Source organism: Daldinia loculata (assembly GCF_022478755.1).
Source record: "Daldinia loculata strain CBS 113971 unplaced genomic scaffold F4817scaffold_7, whole genome shotgun sequence".
Classification (NCBI taxonomy): Eukaryota; Fungi; Ascomycota; class Sordariomycetes; order Xylariales; family Hypoxylaceae; genus Daldinia; species Daldinia loculata.
The window spans coordinates 112,919-131,466 of record NW_026054861.1 but is presented as its reverse complement, the minus strand read 5'-3'; the positions used below and the strand labels follow the sequence as shown (position 1 = coordinate 131,466).

Here is an 18,548-nt window from a genome sequence, read left to right as displayed (position 1 = left end):
GGGTCATAAGATAAGGATATTTCATCGATAATATCAGTCGTGACTTTCCTTCTCAACCCGCACGCCTATCTAATAAATATTTAATATTATATCTACTTGAGTCTTGCTCTAGAATTATAGAACTATAGAACTCTGCGTTAGAATTCTTCAAATCTTCGCTGTAATAGTCATGGCCCCAAGAAAGATTATTATAGAGACCGACCCAGGCAAGTAGCAGCAAAGTGAGAGATTAAACTTATATCTTAACTGTTTTATAGGCGCCGACGATGTCATAGCTATGCTTCTTGCCCTGGCTTCCTCGCCCGAGGAGCTAGAAGTACTGATGATTTCGGTGACTTACGGCAATGTGGCTCTAGAGAGCTGCTTACGAAATGTAGTCGGCATGTTCCACGTTCTCGACCAGGAGATGGAGTGGCGCAAGTCTCAAGGGAAGCCTTTAGGCTATGAGGTTCTGCGAACTTATAAACCTATTGTTGCTGTCGGTCCTGAGCATGCTCTGGAAGATGAGATTTTAATGGCAGATGATTTTCGTAGGTTGAGGAATATGGATGTATGCGGAGTTGCGCTAGATGAAAAAATGCTGACGAGGTGATTTCTGGTAGATGGAGCTGACGGCTTACATGGTGTTCACGAAGCTGTATGTTGAAGACATAACTTGTTGGTGCGAGACTCGACTAACATATTCTAACAGCACCCTCACCTATCGCCGGCTGATACTTGGAAAGCTCTTTTCAAGGATGGACTTGAGGGAAATGCCGAAGATCCCTCATATTTAAAATATTTCACGCCGTCGAAAACACCAGCACACAAAGAGATCCTGAGGATCCTGAAGGAGGAGCCTGCTGACACGGTCTCAATATGCGTCCTGGGCCCATTAACTAATCTGGCTCTAGCTGCTGCGGAAGACCCCGAAACCTTTCTCAAGGTCAAGGAGGTGGCTGTTATGGGTGGGGCTGTAGAGTGCGAGGGCAACGTAACGCCGGTTGCTGAATTCAACACTTACGCCGATGCCGTTGCTGCCGCTCGAGTGTTCGCGTTGACGTCACCGAACCCGGCTTCCACTATGCCACCTATACCTAAGGATAAGTCAACTCTACTGCCGTACCCTGAAAAGCTTTCACGGCCTCTGAACTTGAGTCTGTTCCCACTTGATATTACTACGCCTCATCTCCTAAACCTAGGCTTCTTTCTGGAGAAGATTGAACCGCAGCTCGCCGGCGGCAGCCCGTTAGGAGTATGGATCAATACTTTCATGGCTGGAATATTCCGTCAAATCACCTCCATTGTTGGTCCTGAAGAGGAACCGGGTCTATCGCTTCATGACCCTTTAACCATCTGGTACATGCTCACAGGATCCGACCCAGCATGGAAGCTGGCCAAGAATGCGCCAGAAGATATCCGTATCGAGACCTCAGGACAGTGGACTCACGGGATGCACGTTTCGGATCGTCGCGGTAGAGCACGACCCGACGGTGTAACGACTTTTGAGGTCCCTAGGGATGAACATGGCTGGCTCAGCTTGGTGAGGGGCAATAGAATAAACAGATACGTTAGCAGTCCAGGCGAGATGGAATTTGCGCCATTCCTAATGGAGCGTCTGTTCGGGTGAAAAGGACAGTAGTTAAGGAAGACAACGAGTTGGTCACTATATATCTGACACGGCGGGGACGATAGAGATGTCAGCAAGACGCATATGTGGGTATCATTAGACAAGAGCGTACCCTATGAGTAAAGCTTCCAGATTCCTCTCTCATGTAAATGCAATTATTATTTTCTCCCCAACGCCAGAAGTGAAATCTCAAGGTATCAAGAGCATGTGTTTCAGGGCATGATCCGCCGCCGCCGCCACCGACTCCTATATGTGTTTAATACCACCGATTGCCGAACCCTTTACCTGTTCCCAGTTGATACTATCGTCAAGAGACTCGTCTACTAAGCCCACCACGCAAACATTGTCTCCCCGGACAAGGTAAAGACCCAAGGGGACTTCGGTAGATGGTTCCGTATCGTCGGGTGTTCGGATGACGCGCTCGACGGTTTGTCCAAGGACCTGGATATGTGGGATTAGCCGCAGATTCGAATCTAAAAATATAATGCAATGCTCCGCCCTTACCAAGTTGGTCATCTGGTCACAGCTCAATAGATTCCCCACCAGGGTTCGAGAGTCAGCTGTAATTATCAGGACCTTCTCTACGCAACTGTTAGATTCCTCGCGTTGTAAGCTTTGCTCGAGCCTCGATACCAACAAGGTCAAAGGGTATAGCGTAACTTACTGTTGATATAATTATTTAAGTTGGACATCTTGAAGGCGCAGCTATTGGGATCGAAGATAATCTTACTGGCGATAGGACCACGAGGTTAAGTTTTAATCAGGTAGCTTAAGAGGTAGCTAGCTAGGTATCTGTGCACTTTTAGGGATTGCGGGGTGTAGAATAAAGTATTGGCGATCTGAAAGTGCGTAACGTTGGACTTGATGCACTATCCCGTCAGGCAGCTTCAAGCGGTACCTCAAGTTTGGAGCTCTCCACCACTCAGATCGGACAGAAAAAGCTCAAGCTACCGAGCCACAAATTTACATGGAAGTAACAAGCTTTTGTGGCTTGTGCGTGCCTTTCGGTAATGTTCTCCATATCGGCCGATGCAACCGACGGGGGCTAGGCGAATGGAGATGCATGGATCCATGTACTGTAGCTATACTTAGGTACCTACACAAATAGCGGACTAATTATTATTTCGACATCCGAGGCGGCCGAGATCCGTATAAGTGGCTTAAATTAGCCCCTTAGGTACCCAAGTATTTGGTGAACTTCCTCATAAGGAAATTTGCTTGTTTTAAAGTCGCCCTTAATTTTCTCCCCAAAATCCCCCCCAATAAATACAAAGGCAAATGCTAAGCTCACAAAGGAATCTCATTGATGGGCCTTGAAGGACTGCAGCTTAGAAAGACTAGGTATGCCTCGCCTCTGTTCTAGAACAACGAAACCTATGAGTTCCTTTTAGGTATATCATAGCTGTGGCCAGTTCCGATCCTTACGGCCAATCAATTGGAGGCGTTTGGTTTGAAACATCACAACCTCAGCCGGGGTCATTGTTTTGACTTGCGGCCTCCAAGACCCTTTAGTCACGATGATTGGCTATCACCATTACCCCTAGCTCACCCCTGCTGTCTTTGCACATCACCTCCGTTCTTGTACTAGCAAGATATGGGAAGGTTCAAGCACTTATTCACTACGGTATGTATGATCAGTAACGGACTCAGGGGCTTCGGGTGGCACCTGCTAGATTGTCCAGTTACATGTTAGGAGGATCGGCTACTTACAGTAGGTATCTAAGAGATCTCTTTGTCTTATACCCGGACATCTGATATATATCCTACGCTGATCCCGCCCTTATAGTCCCTCTTCTTTTTATTCACCACCCAAATAAGTCTTGTTCGTGTCTGGCAACATTTCACTCTTTTACTTTTCTGTATAACGGGCATTATCCCTTTACTTTCTCAACAATCACTTTCTTTAAACAAAAACAACCCCTAGCGGTTCCATTCTTTCGTTCTATTTTCGTTGCCAAACCACAAAGTCACCATCTTCAGGCCGAGCCACAGAGACGAAGATACGTGGACCAACACGAACAATCGACCCAGTTTCTACAAAACCAAACATCGTTCTTTTTCACAGGTTTGAAAAAGACGTCGATCAATTACTATTTTTGCAACTCTAAGATAACAACTTCATCAACACCAACCACTATCATCATGAAGGTTCAAGTCGCTTCCGCCGCCGGTCTCCTCTTGGCTGGTCAGGCTCTTGCCGCCCCCCGTGTCGTTCACGAAATCCGTGATGTGAAGACCGCGGCGGCCATCATTGCTGAGGTCGCACCCAGCACCGTAGACTGTGCTGCCGGGGGCGAGTGCGTCAAGTCCGACGTCATCGGCCCCCTACTAGTACAGGCTATGCAGCAGTACGGCATCTACAACCCGGCTCAGATGGCCGGTATCATCGCGCTCACGGCTTTCGAGTCCGTCGAGTACACTTTCAAGCACAACGTCTCCCCCGGCCGTCCCGGCCAGGGTACCTCGAACATGCAGATGTTCAAGTTCAACCTCAAGTACGCTAACTCCATCCCGGAGCTCGCGGGCCAGGTTGCCGGCGTCGGCGAGGACGCCCCCGATGACAAGAAGAACGAGGTCCTCTCCCTCGTCAACGACAACAAGTACAACTTCGGCAGCGGCCCTTGGTATTTCAGCACCCAGTGCACTCCCGATGTCCAGGAGGCCCTCAAGAAGGGCGACGACGCCGGCTTCGTGGCCTACATGGGCTGCGTCGGTGTTACCGTCGACTCCAAGCGACAGGGCTACTGGGACGCCGCCAGGAAGGCCTTCGGCCTCATGTAAGCGTACCATGTAGGAACGATGTATGAGGCATTGAAGTTGTCAGATCATACGGGCGTTTTGGGCATTGCTTTCTTGCATCATCATAGCATCTAGTGGGGGAAAATAGCGTCGTTGCTCTTTCAAGTTCGGTCTTATTCTATTCTCGTGTATATCAATATTTTACAATTCGTTTAAAAATTCCGTGGTCTGACAATATTCACTGGTCTGACAATATTTACCAGTTTTTCATGAGTCCCTAATGTGATATAATTTGAGCCTAGTGTAAATATGTCATGTCTGACCAAACTTTGGAAACTTGTAATTGTCATTTAGCGTTGACATTTCTTTGTTAATACTGTATGGATTAGCTGATCTTCATTCTATCGTTCCTCCATCTTAAGCTCAGACTATAAAGCAATACATTTACTAATGTCGTCTATGCAACATGTATAGAATCCCTTACTTACACGTTGAAAGATATGCATGCAATACAGAATATCGGGCACCTTTACTTAAGAGGCTGCATTCTATTTATAAACACCCAAGCGTGCTTAATCAAGATGGCGTTACACCACTTGATTTACCTTAGGTAACTATAGGACTCAATATCTATTGGGCTTTAAACAATGTTCTGCGTTGGTTGCCAAGTGTAACCTACAGATGCGGATTCCCTTGTCGAATATACATATATTCCGTTATCAACGCCACTTAGGTTAGGTCTCACACAATATATTTAATATATACTTTAATCCCCTCATTTTATCATGTCTATACACTACATCTATATACTCTCTAAAAGCTTAGGTACGTGTTAGAGGGCCCTACTGATACAGGGTTACCTATGAGCGCAATATCACGACTTCGATACAATCGCCTAAGAATCATACAACATGCAAGACAAAATCAGATCCGTTGCGCAATCAAGAATCACGCCACTTGACATATGTAGTAACCCGTAATGCGCTTAAGAGGCGTAGAACTTTATATGAATCTACCTTCCTTTCCTATCCTTTTTTTTTTATAACCCCTGAACGCCGGGAAGATAGGGTAGCTTCCGACGAGGCTGCTTCGGATGAAAGAATGCTAGACAATTTCTCAATCAACGTAGTACGAGGAGACAGGAGAAAATAGGTTAAATATAACTTGGGTGTTATGTATCAGTTGTCCATTACCTCGAGAGAGCCACAACACGCTTCATGTTTCACGCCCGAAAACTTTCCAGGGGGGGTCTCCAGAGAGGGGGGGGGCAAGGTCATACGACATGTATACAAAATAGCTCTCAGTTTTGAAGCCCTTAAGTACTGTAGCTAAAAGCCACGCAATAAACGCCACCAAATATCTCTTTCACTACCAGAGGTGATCTACAAGTGGCTTCAGCCGTAAAGGATAGCCAAGTTTATTTTAGGCACCAATATGCGCCCGGAGGAGAGTTGTGTAATTGACTTACGTACCATAGACATGGTCAAAAGAGCTATACGTACATATTACGTCCTCCCTCCATCCGCAATTTTCCCTTTTTTGTAACCCCTAGAATAGACAAGAGTGCCACACTTTGAGTATACCGATATGCAAAGGCTCCTTTACCGGGTATCTGACTTTCACACCGACCCATCACAGCCGAGCGCCATCTTCAATATTCACAAAATTAGAGCCGCGGAAGGCTATGTGCTGGGCGTGTCCGGGTTCAAGAACGCGAAAGAACCATCGGACGATCCTTGCTGGGATTGCTGCTCGGGGTTCCCCGCGAAGAATTGGAAGGATGTCTGATCTGGACCCCAAGTTGCTGTCTGCGCGTAATTCTCAAATGCATCCTGTTAAATCATGGTTAGCCTGATATCTACCACCCGAGGGTGTATTGAGTCTGGGAGCATACCCAGTCGAAATTATGATCGATAGCCATATTGCCCCCTCCGCCTAGAGTTGTGAACATGGAGAACGGTGACGCGGCGTTGTTAATTGTACCAAGATTGTCAGGTTGGAATTCAGGTGTAAGTCCCGTTCTAGCCCCGACACCTCCTACGCCTCCCAAATTAAGGTCTATATTCGGATAAGTTGTTCCACCGGGTGACTGGATGGTTGACGTCGAGCCCTCTGAGAGCATACCAAGAGTCATGGCCGCGGAATGCTCGGGTAGCATTTGAACACCGAAAGGGAAGGGATGTCCAGGTTGCGTCGTTGATCCTCCAGCAGCACCAGCCGGTGCCGAAGGAGGGTTCTTGAGCTTTCCAAGCATGATCTCGAGGATATTTGCAGCCTTGTATGCCTCAACCGATTCGTTGGACAGTGACTTCCAGATTTCTGCAACCGCTTCGAGAGAACTCATCATCTTCTGCCGTTGCTCCGGCGTCCAAAAGTAAATTGCCCGCGAATCCTGCCGCTTACCAGACGTGGCAGCAATATGATCATGGTGAAGATCAAGGATGACCATCATTGTTGGAAGCAATGTGTCTTTAGAGGTGGCTGATACATACCATTTCATAGAACGAAGTCGGCCATTTGGTTGACATTCACGGTGTATCATTCTTAGATGCCCTAGAATTTCTAGTGAGGCCTCAATTGCGCTACGACGAGAATGCGCGTATCGCGGATTCTGCCTCGCGCGCAACATGTGCTTCCTGTGCAACATACACATGATCTTCTGGTATAGGATGTCCAAATTGAATCTCGCAATGATGAGCGTTACGGGGTCGTGCGATCCATCGAGGGGGCGAATCTTTAGATGCGGTGGGAACTCATCCAAGATTTCGCGGAGTTTCTTGTCGTGTTGTAAGATATCATCATAGCTCACCGGCTTGCCTACTCGGGAGACCGAGTGGAGGACATTTCCTAATTCAATACACAATTTGGTTTTACTTATCATATAAGCGATCGGACTGGGCTCCACCATCGGCCTGGAAGGAGGAAGAGTTTTGCTATTAGGACCGAATTCTTCGTCAAAGATGTTATGCGGAAGCTTCGTGTCGGTGTCATGTTCGTGGATGCTTGCCGGTAAAGAAATCTTCGGACATATTAGTGACCATGAATGGATGAAATAATAACGAGCCGTTATGTATAGGTAACTTACTTGATACGAGAATATGATATCAGACATGCGTATCAAAGCCCATGTTCGCCGTCGCATTTCCTGTAACGATAGTATTAGCGATATACTGTTCTACCGGATGAAAATTCGAACTTGAGAGATATTATAACCGTACCCCTTGGAATGGCGTAACTGACGGAAACCAGTCCGCGTCTCGGTGATAGCCCATTCGAAAAGCCAATTTCGCAATGATACCTGTTATGATCCATAATGAAAAGTCTGCGTCCCAGCGTGAAGAATATTCCCCAAATAAGTAAAGAATTAGTGTTTCCACTGTATACTCAACCGGCTTGGTATAATCCGCGGCCACCAAGCATTGTACCGTACGCAATCGATATTCTGCTGCGAGCTCTAGAGACCTACCTTTCCATTCTGGGGGCTCGTCTCCAACCTTATGATAACTGAGCATCGCAAGGCATAGCATGGAATAGAGCAAACCTATCCATGTGATAGTCGACTTAGATGGATCTTGCCAGTGCGCCCGTAGCTGTGCTTGAAAAGTAGGCGCGTGAACTATACTAGCAGCAGTATCTAACGAGTTAAAATACCTCGATATTAACGTCATTATGGCCGTCCTCGAGGGTAGTTCCGCTCTCAGTTCGACTTCCACGGCCGGCGGGGCAGAAAGTAAAAAGATGGGCGAGTCTCGAGCAGTTACAGGCTTTGAAGACATGACTCTCTGATAACTGTTTTCAAGTTCTTTCTTGTGAGAGGCAAAGAAATTCTTTACTTCGGCAATGTCGAGCAGGAGTAGATGCCAGTGATCTTGCCCAACGTACATGGACTTCCCTTTATCTGCGTCGACTTTGAGCATACCTAAGGATGTGGATAGCCCATCATCCACGTCACTGCCAGGACCATCGCCGTCGGCCTCGTTGTCCCTCATAACCCCTTCATCGTCTTGATCGACATTGGGAGAAGAGCTATCAGACGTAGAAGGGGCTGGGGGTACGGTATTGGAAGAGTTGGAAATTTCGATGTTCGCACCGCCATGCATCAGACTTAGAACTAAACCTTCTAGACGGTCAATACGGTTCTGCATATCATCAGGAGTTGCGGAAGCTCCAGCACTACTTTGATTTTTCCTCCGATTCGTTGGAGTAGCATAGACGCAGGACTGTGTGTCACCACGTTTGATGCAGTTCTCACAATTCGGAGTTCCCCTATTGCATTTCAACCTGTTGAGCAGGTCAGCGATGTCGTCTTATATAGGAAAACTGCGAAGTGTTGGATTAGGGAATTGGGCTAGCATTTTCAAGGAACAGGATCACTCACTTCCTCGTCCGGCACGGATAGCAGCTAAGCGGCACCCTATTTCGACGACGAACCACCCTGAAATGCTCCTCGGGCGAGTGGCCCGAGGATGATGTCGTAGCAGACGGAGGTGTGGGGGTCATTTTGGAATAATTCAAATACTGTAGGCAAATAGAAGCTCTTTTCGGGGTGCTCGCTCTTTCGTTCAAGATGTATGCCGGACTTAGGAAATTCGAATGCTATAAAGGGGGGCCCAGCCTATTCTTCAATCTACGTAAGCTGCTCTCTAGAATGGCGGTTTAGAGCATCAGGGATCGAGAGATATGAGGCCAATGAGTAAGCGTCGAGAGCTACTAGGAGATGGTAGGCTGACGTTAAGGATCCTAATAGTTCGGAGATAGAGAGCCTCTTGCAGAAAGTTCAGGGGTATAACGATGACAGTGCTGCCAAGAGTATTGTGGTATTCGCTAGGTCACGGCTTCCACCGGTGATAATAGCCAATTAAACACAGAAACTTTGTATGTAGACTTGGAAATGCGAGGATCACGACTGGGCGATCTCGCGAACGTAAACCTTTTGGTCTAGTCTAAACCAAGGTAATCGTTATACTCGAAGTGGAGCAGTGAGGGACCGAAGCAGATCTGATGCAGTCGATATCCCAATGCGATAGAGATATTAAAGCAGCGCGACCACCGGCGAAGTATCTTGGAGGATTACAAACAGCACAACACTCCTGGTAAATAAGCCAGTTGGTTGGTTGGGCAGTAAACCTCAACTAGATACGACTAGTTCTATTATGTATATTCCCTCGAATCGGTCAAATCCCAGGTGCAATATTCCAACTAGAAAAAGTACGACTGGGACTACGGTCGCGTTCTTCCCGTAAGGCGCAGATCAGGCTGGATCGGGTAAAGTGGTCACGGCGTGCAAGCGATTCGTGAAGTGGATAGGTAGGTAGGTAGGTATTGATAATGCTCTATTTTCCTGGTAAGCAGACATGCTACTACTCGCAGTCGATTCATCGGCGATATACAAGAGTTTATGGGTCGACATACAGGAATAGAAGAATTTGGCCACCGCTAGTTTGTACGTAGTTACATTTGGTAATTTATAGTATTGCTGCAAATAAGAGAGCACAACCGCTGCATACAATACGACGGTTTGCACATGGAGTGGCGAAGTATTATCTGCCTTGGTCTGTAATGTTTTTTCCCTGCCTTTTCTCTACGAAAATAAATCGAAGGGGGGCGGGATAAGGAGAGAGTCGGGAATAGGAAGCGTGAGAGAGAGAGGGAAGGAGAGAGGTTGTTTAGGTGTAGGTGAGATGAGATGGGATGGGATGGTGAGGGTTGCGATGGTAAAGTGGTCTATGGAGGAGACGCGGGACGAATTATGCTTGAAACTAAACTGAAAATGGATAGTGGGGGAAGGGAAGAAATGTTATGCCCACCTAACGAAGCCGGCGGAAAGCTCCTAACCAATCATGACTTGATTTGACCTGAGATGCTACATAAACTAGTTGTAAGAGGGTACGGATGCAAGAGGAACCCTGTCTCGTTGATGCAAGGCTACGACTCTAAATTTCTGAATTTTGATAGTGAGTCATCTCCCCTCAAGCTGTCAGCAGATAATTAGGCACTTGGCCAGATTGGGTACCGTTTTACGTATGTTCCTGGGCTGCCTATTCTCTATTTCTACATACATACGCAAAGACTAATCGCCAAGCTTAATAACTAATATGATATATGATAGCATACCAAGGTAACATTATTCTTACTATTGTTATCTTTGCATCGTAAATTCGTTCAATTGTATATAATGCTAAACTTTTAACCAGCTAGTGACTTGACTTATACACTTAAGGTTGACATACTACGGATTACGTTCCTAATATATTACTGGTCAACTTTAACTCTAACTCTAACTCTTGGAAACGTCAACTAAAGACTTGTAACTAACTAGTACATAGTAGTATAGTTAGTTATATTATGTAACTAAACAGTATAACTAGATTAAACTAACCCTCTGTTCTAAACCATTGGCTTATCATTTAAGCATAGTACCTAGACGAGCTAGTTGCATCCGAAATATTCTCTTAGCAAGTTAAAATTTAGAACGCAATGCCATGTAAGTATTATTAGTCGCGATTTCAAGGAGTATGATATAGTCCCCACAGAGCATGTATCGCGGGTTCGCAATTGGCAACGCGGTCCGTCCTCCGGGGCGGGTCGTACCGAAGGCATTGACTAATAATAAAAGCCAAACAAGCATCATCTTAACTCGTTCACGACATCTACTACAAACTACTAATACATCTAACCAGCGCCCCGAAGAGACGGCACCTTCGGCGATTAGCGTGCCGGTCCCGACGCATCTGCCGCGGTGAGAACTAATGGGCGTACACTACATGATGAGGTTACATTTGCATGTGTCGGGATCCAATCATATCGCCGTAGTCAGCACATGGGATCTTCAGCCTAGCTTTCTAAAGATAGCACTCGCTCTCGCCTTGTCACACAACACTACAAGATAGTAATGATGAAGACGTTCGTTGAACTGATATCTTGATCGTACATATGAATCGCCTTGCCACTCATACCGATGAGTCTTTAAATTCTAGATCGATTTCTTGTTAGGTTGGACCAATTGTCTTATCGCCGTTGGCTGGCTTTCATGTCAAGTCGCTTTTGGTCAGTTAAGTTACGAATCGACAAGGGCTAAAGCCGCAATAATAACTCCGCGATGATTCACGATGCTACTTGAGTAAAGAAACTAACCAGTAGCTCAACCTTTTAAAACTTGGAGCTGTGCTCGAAAAAAATTTCGATGTTACGGTAGAAATGGTCATCCATCGCATCTTACATGCCCTATCGCCGACGGCGATCCAGCGCGATGAGGCAAGAAATCGGCTTTCTGGCATCGAAGAGGGCGAAGGGGACAGTGTTGCTTACTATGGGGAAGAGATGGAAGAACAGGACCGCCTACTCATATCTGGTCGTGATAACGTCGACGTGACAGTAGAAGCAAAAGCAGTTGATCAGCGCCAATCAGTATGGCCGGTTGCCGCCTTCACTCTCGCCTGTGTCGGTACAATTTTCTCTTTGGCGTGGGTAGCTCTATCATTAGATCTCCACCGACGACCAGAACCGTCTCCTCTAGAGATAGCACATACCGTTCCTCTTCGCCGTCCAGACAAGGACTACATACTGGATCCCAGCTGGGATTTCGAAGCCCCGAACCAAGTGCGAAAGTATGACTGGCTTATCATCGACAAGGATGGAGAACCGGATGGAATTTTGAAGCCAGTGATGACTATAGAGGGTCAGTTTCCTGGACCACTGATAGAAGTTAATGAGGGTGACATTATCGAGGTCAATGTCCATAATCATGCTTCCAACGCCACCGCTATCCACTGGCACGGCATTTTCCAGAACGGCACGAACTGGATGGACGGGGCTGTAGGCGTTACTCAATGCCCTATTGCTCCAGAAACTTCGTATCTTTACAGGTTCAATGTTACTGGTCAAGCTGGTACCTGTAGGTATTCTCTCCACTAGCGAATCCGAGACCTCGTGGGTCTATTCGTGTAGTATTATATTACGAGCAAGATACTGACTCCTCATGCAGATTTTTATCATGGTCATCAGGGCGTCCAGGCCTTGAATGGACTCGTAGGACCTCTCGTGATCCACGGCCGAGACGAAGCGACGCATAAGCCCATCCCATATTCGTCAGACCGCGTGGTCTTACTCCAAGACTGGTACTACGATTCAGACAGTGGGCTAATGCGAGACGTGCTATCTCCGGGTGTTGAGGATGCGCCGATACCTAATACAGCTTTGATTAACGGTGTGAACCAAGCTGACTGCTCGGATCATCCCAACAGATGGTGTTCAGAACTGGAGAGGTCTCTCCCCAACTTGGATCTAGTCCCTGGCGAGGGCCATAGGTTACGATTCCTGAATGTTGGTGGGTTCGCCTGGTTCCAGGTTGCAGTAGATGAGCATGATTCTCTGCCAATTATCGAAGTGGATGGTACAGCCGTTGAACCCGCATCCGAGTCTTCGCTAGTAATTGCCCCAGGACAACGGTATAGCGCAGTCTTAACGGCAGATCAAACCGGAAACAAGGCTTTTTGGCTTCGTGCTAGGATGATAAGTTCTTGCTTTGCAAGCCAGAAGCTTCCAGAAAATGGTATTGATGAGGCAAAAGCCATTATACGCTATCATACTAATGCAAGGAGGGATGATAGCCACGAACACCCTCCCCTGCCAACCACCACTTCCAGCCTACAGTACCTCCCAACATGTAAAGACATGAGTTCCACAACCTCATTTTCCCCTTTACCAGCACAGCCAGCCCCTATTTATGCCGATCATTCATGGTATCTACGTGTCAATCTCGCCATTGGCCACTGGCGGTTACAACGAGGCGTTATGAACTCGTCCTCGTTCCGACCGGATCCTACGTCACCGACTTTACACCGAGTCCTCGACGGTCTCGCCCAGAACAACGAATCCTTCGTCAAAGACGGCATACTCGACACGGCGTTCGACCCCGCCTCCGAACTCACCATCTCTCACAACGGCGTCGCCGACACCGTCGACATCATCCTGCAGAACATGGACGAGAATAGCCACCCCTTCCACCTCCACGGTTACCAGATGTGGGTTCTCGGGGCCGGCCACGGCTACTTCCCCGGCTACCAAGCCCTTGGGCTGAACCACGAGGGCAAGGGGCTTCTCGACCCTACGAACTCGACCGTCGTCGATAACCCTTTGAAGCGAGACACGGTGACGGCCGAGGGCTTCGGATGGGTGCTCCTGCGGTTCGTAGCAGATAATCCCGGCGTCTGGCTTTTCCATTGCCACGTGCTCTGGCACTCGGAAGCCGGCATGGCGATGCAGTTCCTCTCCCGCGTAGATATCATGAGGGAATGGGAACTACCCAAGGACGCGAAGCGATTGTGCTCGATGCCTGAGGCGGAGTTGACGAAAGGCGCCCCGCCTAAGGACGAGGTATTCTTCGGCTTCAACAATGAGGATGAAGAATGAAAGAGGTGAGTTGTTTATTTATACATGGACTGTTTGTGATACCGATATCTCTATGAGAGTACAGGCGATATATAAGATCGCGTTAGATACCCCGTACATACGTATGCTACATATTCTATTGTACATTAGTTAGCGGCGTTGCTTTGAAGTATATAACGAAATAGTCTTATGGGAGAGGTTATTAGTGAAGAATACCGAGGTAATTTATACCTAAGGAGCAAGTATCCAGATCCTTTCAAAGTATCTTTACGACACGATGAGAGAAAATATTGTAGGGAAAGGGGAGTTTTCCCTGCGACTAATTCATTATTACCTTTGCCAATATGCTTTTGCTTAACATTTAGTCAATTAGAATATCGATAATGTGACCGTCACCTCTTGTTTTGTCAAGACAACTATTAATTCCCTCTAGTTCAACGACAGAATATGGGATGTGTTTAGGAACTGACAATATGTGCTATGGGCCTAATATTAGATTATGCCTTGACGGTTCGGTTTTAAACATATATTTTTCTTAAGCTGCTGGTTTAGATTACCGCATAGAATAAACCCGTATTGAATATTGGGGTTGTGTAGATATATTCATCAGATATCCAGGTAGGTATAATATTCAGAAGTTGGACACGAAGGTAGAGGCAAATCATAAAATATGGTTTTATTTCATGATCTTAATACTACATTCAACCGCTTACAACCCCGACACAACTGATGAATACGATTACTAGCTTAATTCATTCATATTATGGTATATAGGTCGAGGCACTAGCTATGGTTCCTTGCACGATCATTCGTCATAGCAGTAGCATAAGCGAATCGACCTCATTAACCCCCTTGTTCCATATAGAAGAGAAACAATGGAATAGATCGTATGAGATAGACGTCGAAGCAACCGAAAGAAGCTCTCAGATCCCAAAATTCACCAGGGTACACACCTGGCGACGTAGGTTATCAACCACTTCGATACCTGCGTCAGGTAGCATCTGTCGTAATCATTCGTGCCATGCAATGTCCAGCATACACTTAGATCATAGGTAGTAAGTACCTCTCATTAGCTACGCAGTTCCTCCATCATCCCAATGTGAGATTCAAGCAGCGGCAGCGCCATTTCCTTTAGGAACGCTGAATTTCTTGAAGAAATCAGGCTCCTTCTCCAATTCTTCTTTGACCTGCGTTGGATAGGTATATTAGCTAGAATGCTCTTTAGGGGAACGTAGTTAGAGGAACGTAGTGGAGTTGATAAAAGAAGAACTCACAATATCTAGACCACCGACTAGCTCACCCGAAACCCACAGCTGCGGGTACGTCGGCCAGTCTGCAAATTTCTTAAGACCTTGCCGAACATCGTCGTCTGCGAGGATGTTGAAGAAGCCATACTTGACGCTGCGCTCTCGGAGAATGTTAACAAGCTGGCGCGAGAATCCACACTTAGGCTCGCTAGGCGTGCCCTTCATGAACAGCATGACAGGCGCCGCGCTGACTAGGCCCGTCAATCGTTTGTTAAGCTCCTCCTCGGGGTTTAGCACATCTCCGTTCTTATCTAAGGAGTCCTCCTCTATGGTGTCTGGCTTGTTGCCGTTGGTCGCGTCGGGCTTCAGCGGGGCGTGCGTCTCGATAACCTTCCGTAGCGCGGCAGCGTTACTACCGCTGACGGCATCGAGGACTTGGTCGTTTTGTTGTAGGACTACGTAGGGCACAGCGACGACGTCGTACATCTCGGATACGTCGCTAAGCTCCTCGGCATTGATAGAAACCCAGCTCGTAGGGGGCGCACCTTTCGCGGAGTAATCGTTCGCGAGCGTCTCGATAACCTTGGCCATCTGTGCGCATGGCGCGGCCCAGGGGGCATGAAAGAAGATGATGAGGATGGTTGATTTGGGAAGCGACCCGACGAAGGTTTCCCACTCGTGCTGGGAGGTAATCTCCTTCACCAACCCCATCTTGCCGTTCGCAATGAATCGTTTCTATGTGTGGTTGTAATGATTGAGCCTCCGTGTCGTGTTTATATGTATATCTATACCTAATCTTGGGTATAAACAAAACAAGAAGCAGGCGAGAATGGTAGGTATTGATTTAGTGGTTAGCCTTTTTGATGGTGTATTTGGGAATATTTGGGAAAGTAGTTTGCCCTTCCGATAGATGCGCCGGTTAGGAAGTTTAAAGGTTGAAAGGTGGGTTAATGTCCAATGGAGGGGCAGTTGATTACCTTTTTCACTTAAGGGATCCTTATCCGTTAGCGCCTTCGAAGTCTCCGGAAACTATTGCGTCATTTTGGGTGATTCTCATATATGAGTACAATTTCAAAGACAACATCCCTTCCGCTACCGCTACTACCTTTGTCACTGGCTTAATAATATAATGGTCTACTAGGTACTTATTCTAACTATTAATATATAACCGCACTTCAAATAGTTCGCCCTTTAGTTCGTTGGAATTATTAAACTAACGTTTACATATATAATGCAACTTAAGTCATATTATTCAGCTTGCCGGCTACATAGTGTATTTCTGTTATCGGACACGGCCACCCGGTAATCCCTCCCCCCCCCCCTTTTTTTTTTAATATTTTCAAGCTATGGTCATATTTAATACTGCGTTTACCTTATAACTTGAGCTTTGTGGTTTGCTGCCTCGAGTAGACGTTTAACTTTGAAAAGGCCATCGGGTCGATTTTAATCATATCTAAGAGTACTTTGAAATTTGACGGAATAAGGCATTCACTTGTTTCGCGGCCCATACTAGGGATGAAATTGCAATTGGTATTTCCCCGAACTAATAACGCCATAGATTCTAGATGTATTATTATATTCCCTAGAAGCTTGGGAACGCACTCGTCGTAATGCCTAAACCCTTGAGCGCTTCCTTGCGCTTCTATTCATAACATTTAAAGTCCCTTCTGTAATCCACGAATATATGTAGACTACATGGCATTGCCTTTTCATTACTATTTTGAAAGGGGGGTTCTCTTCAAGCCTTTAGTCTGTGAGTTGGCTTAAACTGGCCGCAGTAACCTGCGAGCCGTTGGCGTTATCCTGAGTATCCTCCAACGCAGCACTTTCCTCTCCCTTGTTAGCTATTCGAGTCTTTGCCTCTGCCTCGAGAACCAACTCGCGTCGTTGCCACCAATCTTCTTCGATTTGGATGACTTGGTCTAACAGGGCCTCCTTCTCTAGCCACTCCTGCCTGTATGCCTCTTCCATCTGTTTGCACTGTCGCTTCAGCGTCTCGCTATCTTTCGTCACCCACTTGAGATTTGCCACACACAGCTTGTACAGAGATTTCATATCCATGGTAAGCTCCTTGCTGGAGAAGCCCTGTTGTTCCGTCAATGGTGTAAAGAAGTCTGCTATGTCCGAGCCGGTATCCCCATCGTCCACGGCATCGTCTTGACCTGCGGCGTGCGACTGCGGGGTCTTGATTATGATCTTCAGCTTTCCGGACTTAGGGCCGGACTGGGTCTGCATTGATTTGGGTACGGGATCGGATGGCCGCAAAGCCTCGGTCTCGTGGACTGTTCGCATATGTTTCGCTAATGCGTCGGACCTTGTAAATGCACGATCACATTCTACTATTATCAGTTCCTGTTCCCCTCATACGATGGAGATTGATCATCTTACCGGGCAAATAACAGTAGAATGGCTTCTCCCTTGTGTGACTTCTCATGTGAGCTTTCAATGCGTAGCCACTGGCATGTGGTAAACTCTTTCTCGGGCAGCCAATCCATTCGCAAGTATACTTTTTCTGACGGCTCTCGATATGGTCGTTATGAATATGCTCAACCAGCCTGTCCATATTCCCCAAGTCGCCTACTCTGCATCCGTCCCAGGCGCATACCGTGACCTGCTCCTGGAATTCGTCCTCATCGAGTTTAGCATTGATGGGGGAATTGGGTATGTCACCCGAAGTGTCTGACGAGATATCGCCATCGAGATCATGGTCTGATTCTTGTTCAGGCTCGGGTTCTATATGAATGGAGGAAGAAGCTCTCGATCTGTCGCCTAGCTTCTGTCGTTTGAAGGGAGGGGGCGCTGGTTCATCAACGACGCCGGTATCATCGAAATCGTTGTCGGCTTCAGGCGAGTCGGATGATAAAGAGCTGATTGACGACGAATCTGACAACAGCACCATCTTTGATCGCGGCCGACGTTCAAATATTAATAATTCAAGCGTAAGGAGGCGTAAACGGAGCGAGCCCGCGCTGGAACGAGATGGGAAAACGAATAAGTTATAGGCGCAATCTTAGGCAATTAAGACAATTCGATATTGTTATTGAATATTTCGAGGAGAGGAACTAGAGGTTGATAGATAATGGAATTTAGATTAAGGTAACCTAGGTAGGCTGGTTGGATGACAAAGGGAGGAAAGTGAATCGTAGTGGTGGAGGAAGGGAAAAAGGCTGACGAGCTGAGACAGCCAGCAATCAGCAAGGAATCTCTAAATTGTTTCTAGCGATGGGATGCTTTCAGCGCGCATTAGCATTAGCATTGGCGGCCGCGTTGTTACGATAAGCACCTAACAGGTATAGCTTTAAATATGCACAAGGCAGATAAAACGTTGGAATAATTTAATGCGAACATTGAATGGTAAGTTATGTTAGGTAGGTTAACTAGGTACTTTTAGGCTGCTAGGTTAGGTACCTTAGGTACCTACGCAGGGGGTAATGAAATGTATTTACTGAAATATACCTTTAACTAACCTACTAACATACCGAGAAATACTCACTAACACGTGGGGTATCACAAGCTATAAGGTCTTGGCTTTCAATTGGAGAAGTTGGGCTGCTACCTCCTGC

The 18,548-nt window shown here is 46.8% G+C and overlaps 7 protein-coding genes across 7 annotated transcripts in view; 3 read left to right on the top strand and 4 right to left on the bottom strand.

Annotated features, from left to right (window-relative positions):
- F4817DRAFT_327553 (nucleoside hydrolase) overlaps nucleotides 1–1,783 on the top strand; it is a 1,794-nt gene extending 11 nt beyond the window's left edge. Inside the window, exons 1-4 of the mRNA XM_049302051.1 lie at nucleotides 1–206; nucleotides 258–530; nucleotides 603–637; nucleotides 692–1,783. The exon at nucleotides 1–206 is cut by the window's left edge and continues 11 nt beyond it. Coding sequence (XP_049162092.1) covers nucleotides 170–206; nucleotides 258–530; nucleotides 603–637; nucleotides 692–1,609 — 1,263 coding nt within the window. The 5' untranslated portion in view covers nucleotides 1–169 and the 3' untranslated portion in view covers nucleotides 1,610–1,783. The remainder of the gene's footprint in view (nucleotides 207–257; nucleotides 531–602; nucleotides 638–691) is intronic.
- F4817DRAFT_327551 (Sm-like ribonucleoprotein) lies at nucleotides 1,784–2,535 on the bottom strand. The gene is made up of 3 exons (XM_049302050.1): nucleotides 2,274–2,535; nucleotides 2,114–2,190; nucleotides 1,784–2,050 (listed from the first exon to the last, which is right to left on the bottom strand). Exons 1-3 carry the CDS (start codon nucleotides 2,299–2,301, stop codon nucleotides 1,856–1,858), a joined length of 300 nt encoding a protein of 99 aa, XP_049162091.1. The 5' UTR covers nucleotides 2,302–2,535; the 3' UTR covers nucleotides 1,784–1,855.
- Nucleotides 2,536–2,815: 280 nt separating this feature from the next.
- On the top strand, nucleotides 2,816–4,810 carry F4817DRAFT_327549 (uncharacterized protein). Its single transcript, XM_049302049.1, has 2 exons — nucleotides 2,816–3,320; nucleotides 3,396–4,810. The coding sequence occupies exons 1-2, from the start codon at nucleotides 3,296–3,298 to the stop codon at nucleotides 4,388–4,390; spliced, it is 1,020 nt and encodes a 339-aa protein (XP_049162090.1). The 5' UTR covers nucleotides 2,816–3,295; the 3' UTR covers nucleotides 4,391–4,810.
- Nucleotides 4,811–5,532: 722 nt separating this feature from the next.
- On the bottom strand, nucleotides 5,533–8,848 carry F4817DRAFT_368485 (fungal-specific transcription factor domain-containing protein; the record flags this gene model as incomplete). The annotated part of the gene is made up of 5 exons (XM_049307246.1): nucleotides 5,533–6,180; nucleotides 6,243–7,367; nucleotides 7,434–7,493; nucleotides 7,567–8,629; nucleotides 8,727–8,848. The coding sequence occupies 5 exons, from the start codon at nucleotides 8,846–8,848 to the stop codon at nucleotides 6,031–6,033; spliced, it is 2,520 nt and encodes an 839-aa protein (XP_049162089.1). The 3' UTR covers nucleotides 5,533–6,030.
- A 2,170-nt stretch (nucleotides 8,849–11,018) lies between these two features.
- Nucleotides 11,019–14,077, top strand: F4817DRAFT_327543 (putative multicopper oxidase). Its single transcript, XM_049302048.1, has 2 exons — nucleotides 11,019–12,242; nucleotides 12,333–14,077. Exons 1-2 carry the CDS (start codon nucleotides 11,546–11,548, stop codon nucleotides 13,757–13,759), a joined length of 2,124 nt encoding a protein of 707 aa, XP_049162088.1. The 5' UTR covers nucleotides 11,019–11,545; the 3' UTR covers nucleotides 13,760–14,077.
- Nucleotides 14,078–14,819: 742 nt separating this feature from the next.
- On the bottom strand, nucleotides 14,820–15,815 carry F4817DRAFT_259331 (glutaredoxin). The gene is made up of 2 exons (XM_049299260.1): nucleotides 15,013–15,815; nucleotides 14,820–14,925 (listed from the first exon to the last, which is right to left on the bottom strand). The coding sequence occupies exons 1-2, from the start codon at nucleotides 15,694–15,696 to the stop codon at nucleotides 14,845–14,847; spliced, it is 765 nt and encodes a 254-aa protein (XP_049162087.1). The 5' UTR covers nucleotides 15,697–15,815; the 3' UTR covers nucleotides 14,820–14,844.
- Nucleotides 15,816–16,636: 821 nt separating this feature from the next.
- Nucleotides 16,637–18,404, bottom strand: F4817DRAFT_259317 (uncharacterized protein). The gene is made up of 2 exons (XM_049299259.1): nucleotides 17,374–18,404; nucleotides 16,637–17,321 (listed from the first exon to the last, which is right to left on the bottom strand). Exons 1-2 carry the CDS (start codon nucleotides 17,882–17,884, stop codon nucleotides 16,732–16,734), a joined length of 1,101 nt encoding a protein of 366 aa, XP_049162086.1. The 5' UTR covers nucleotides 17,885–18,404; the 3' UTR covers nucleotides 16,637–16,731.
- Nucleotides 18,405–18,548: the final 144 nt, after the last annotated feature.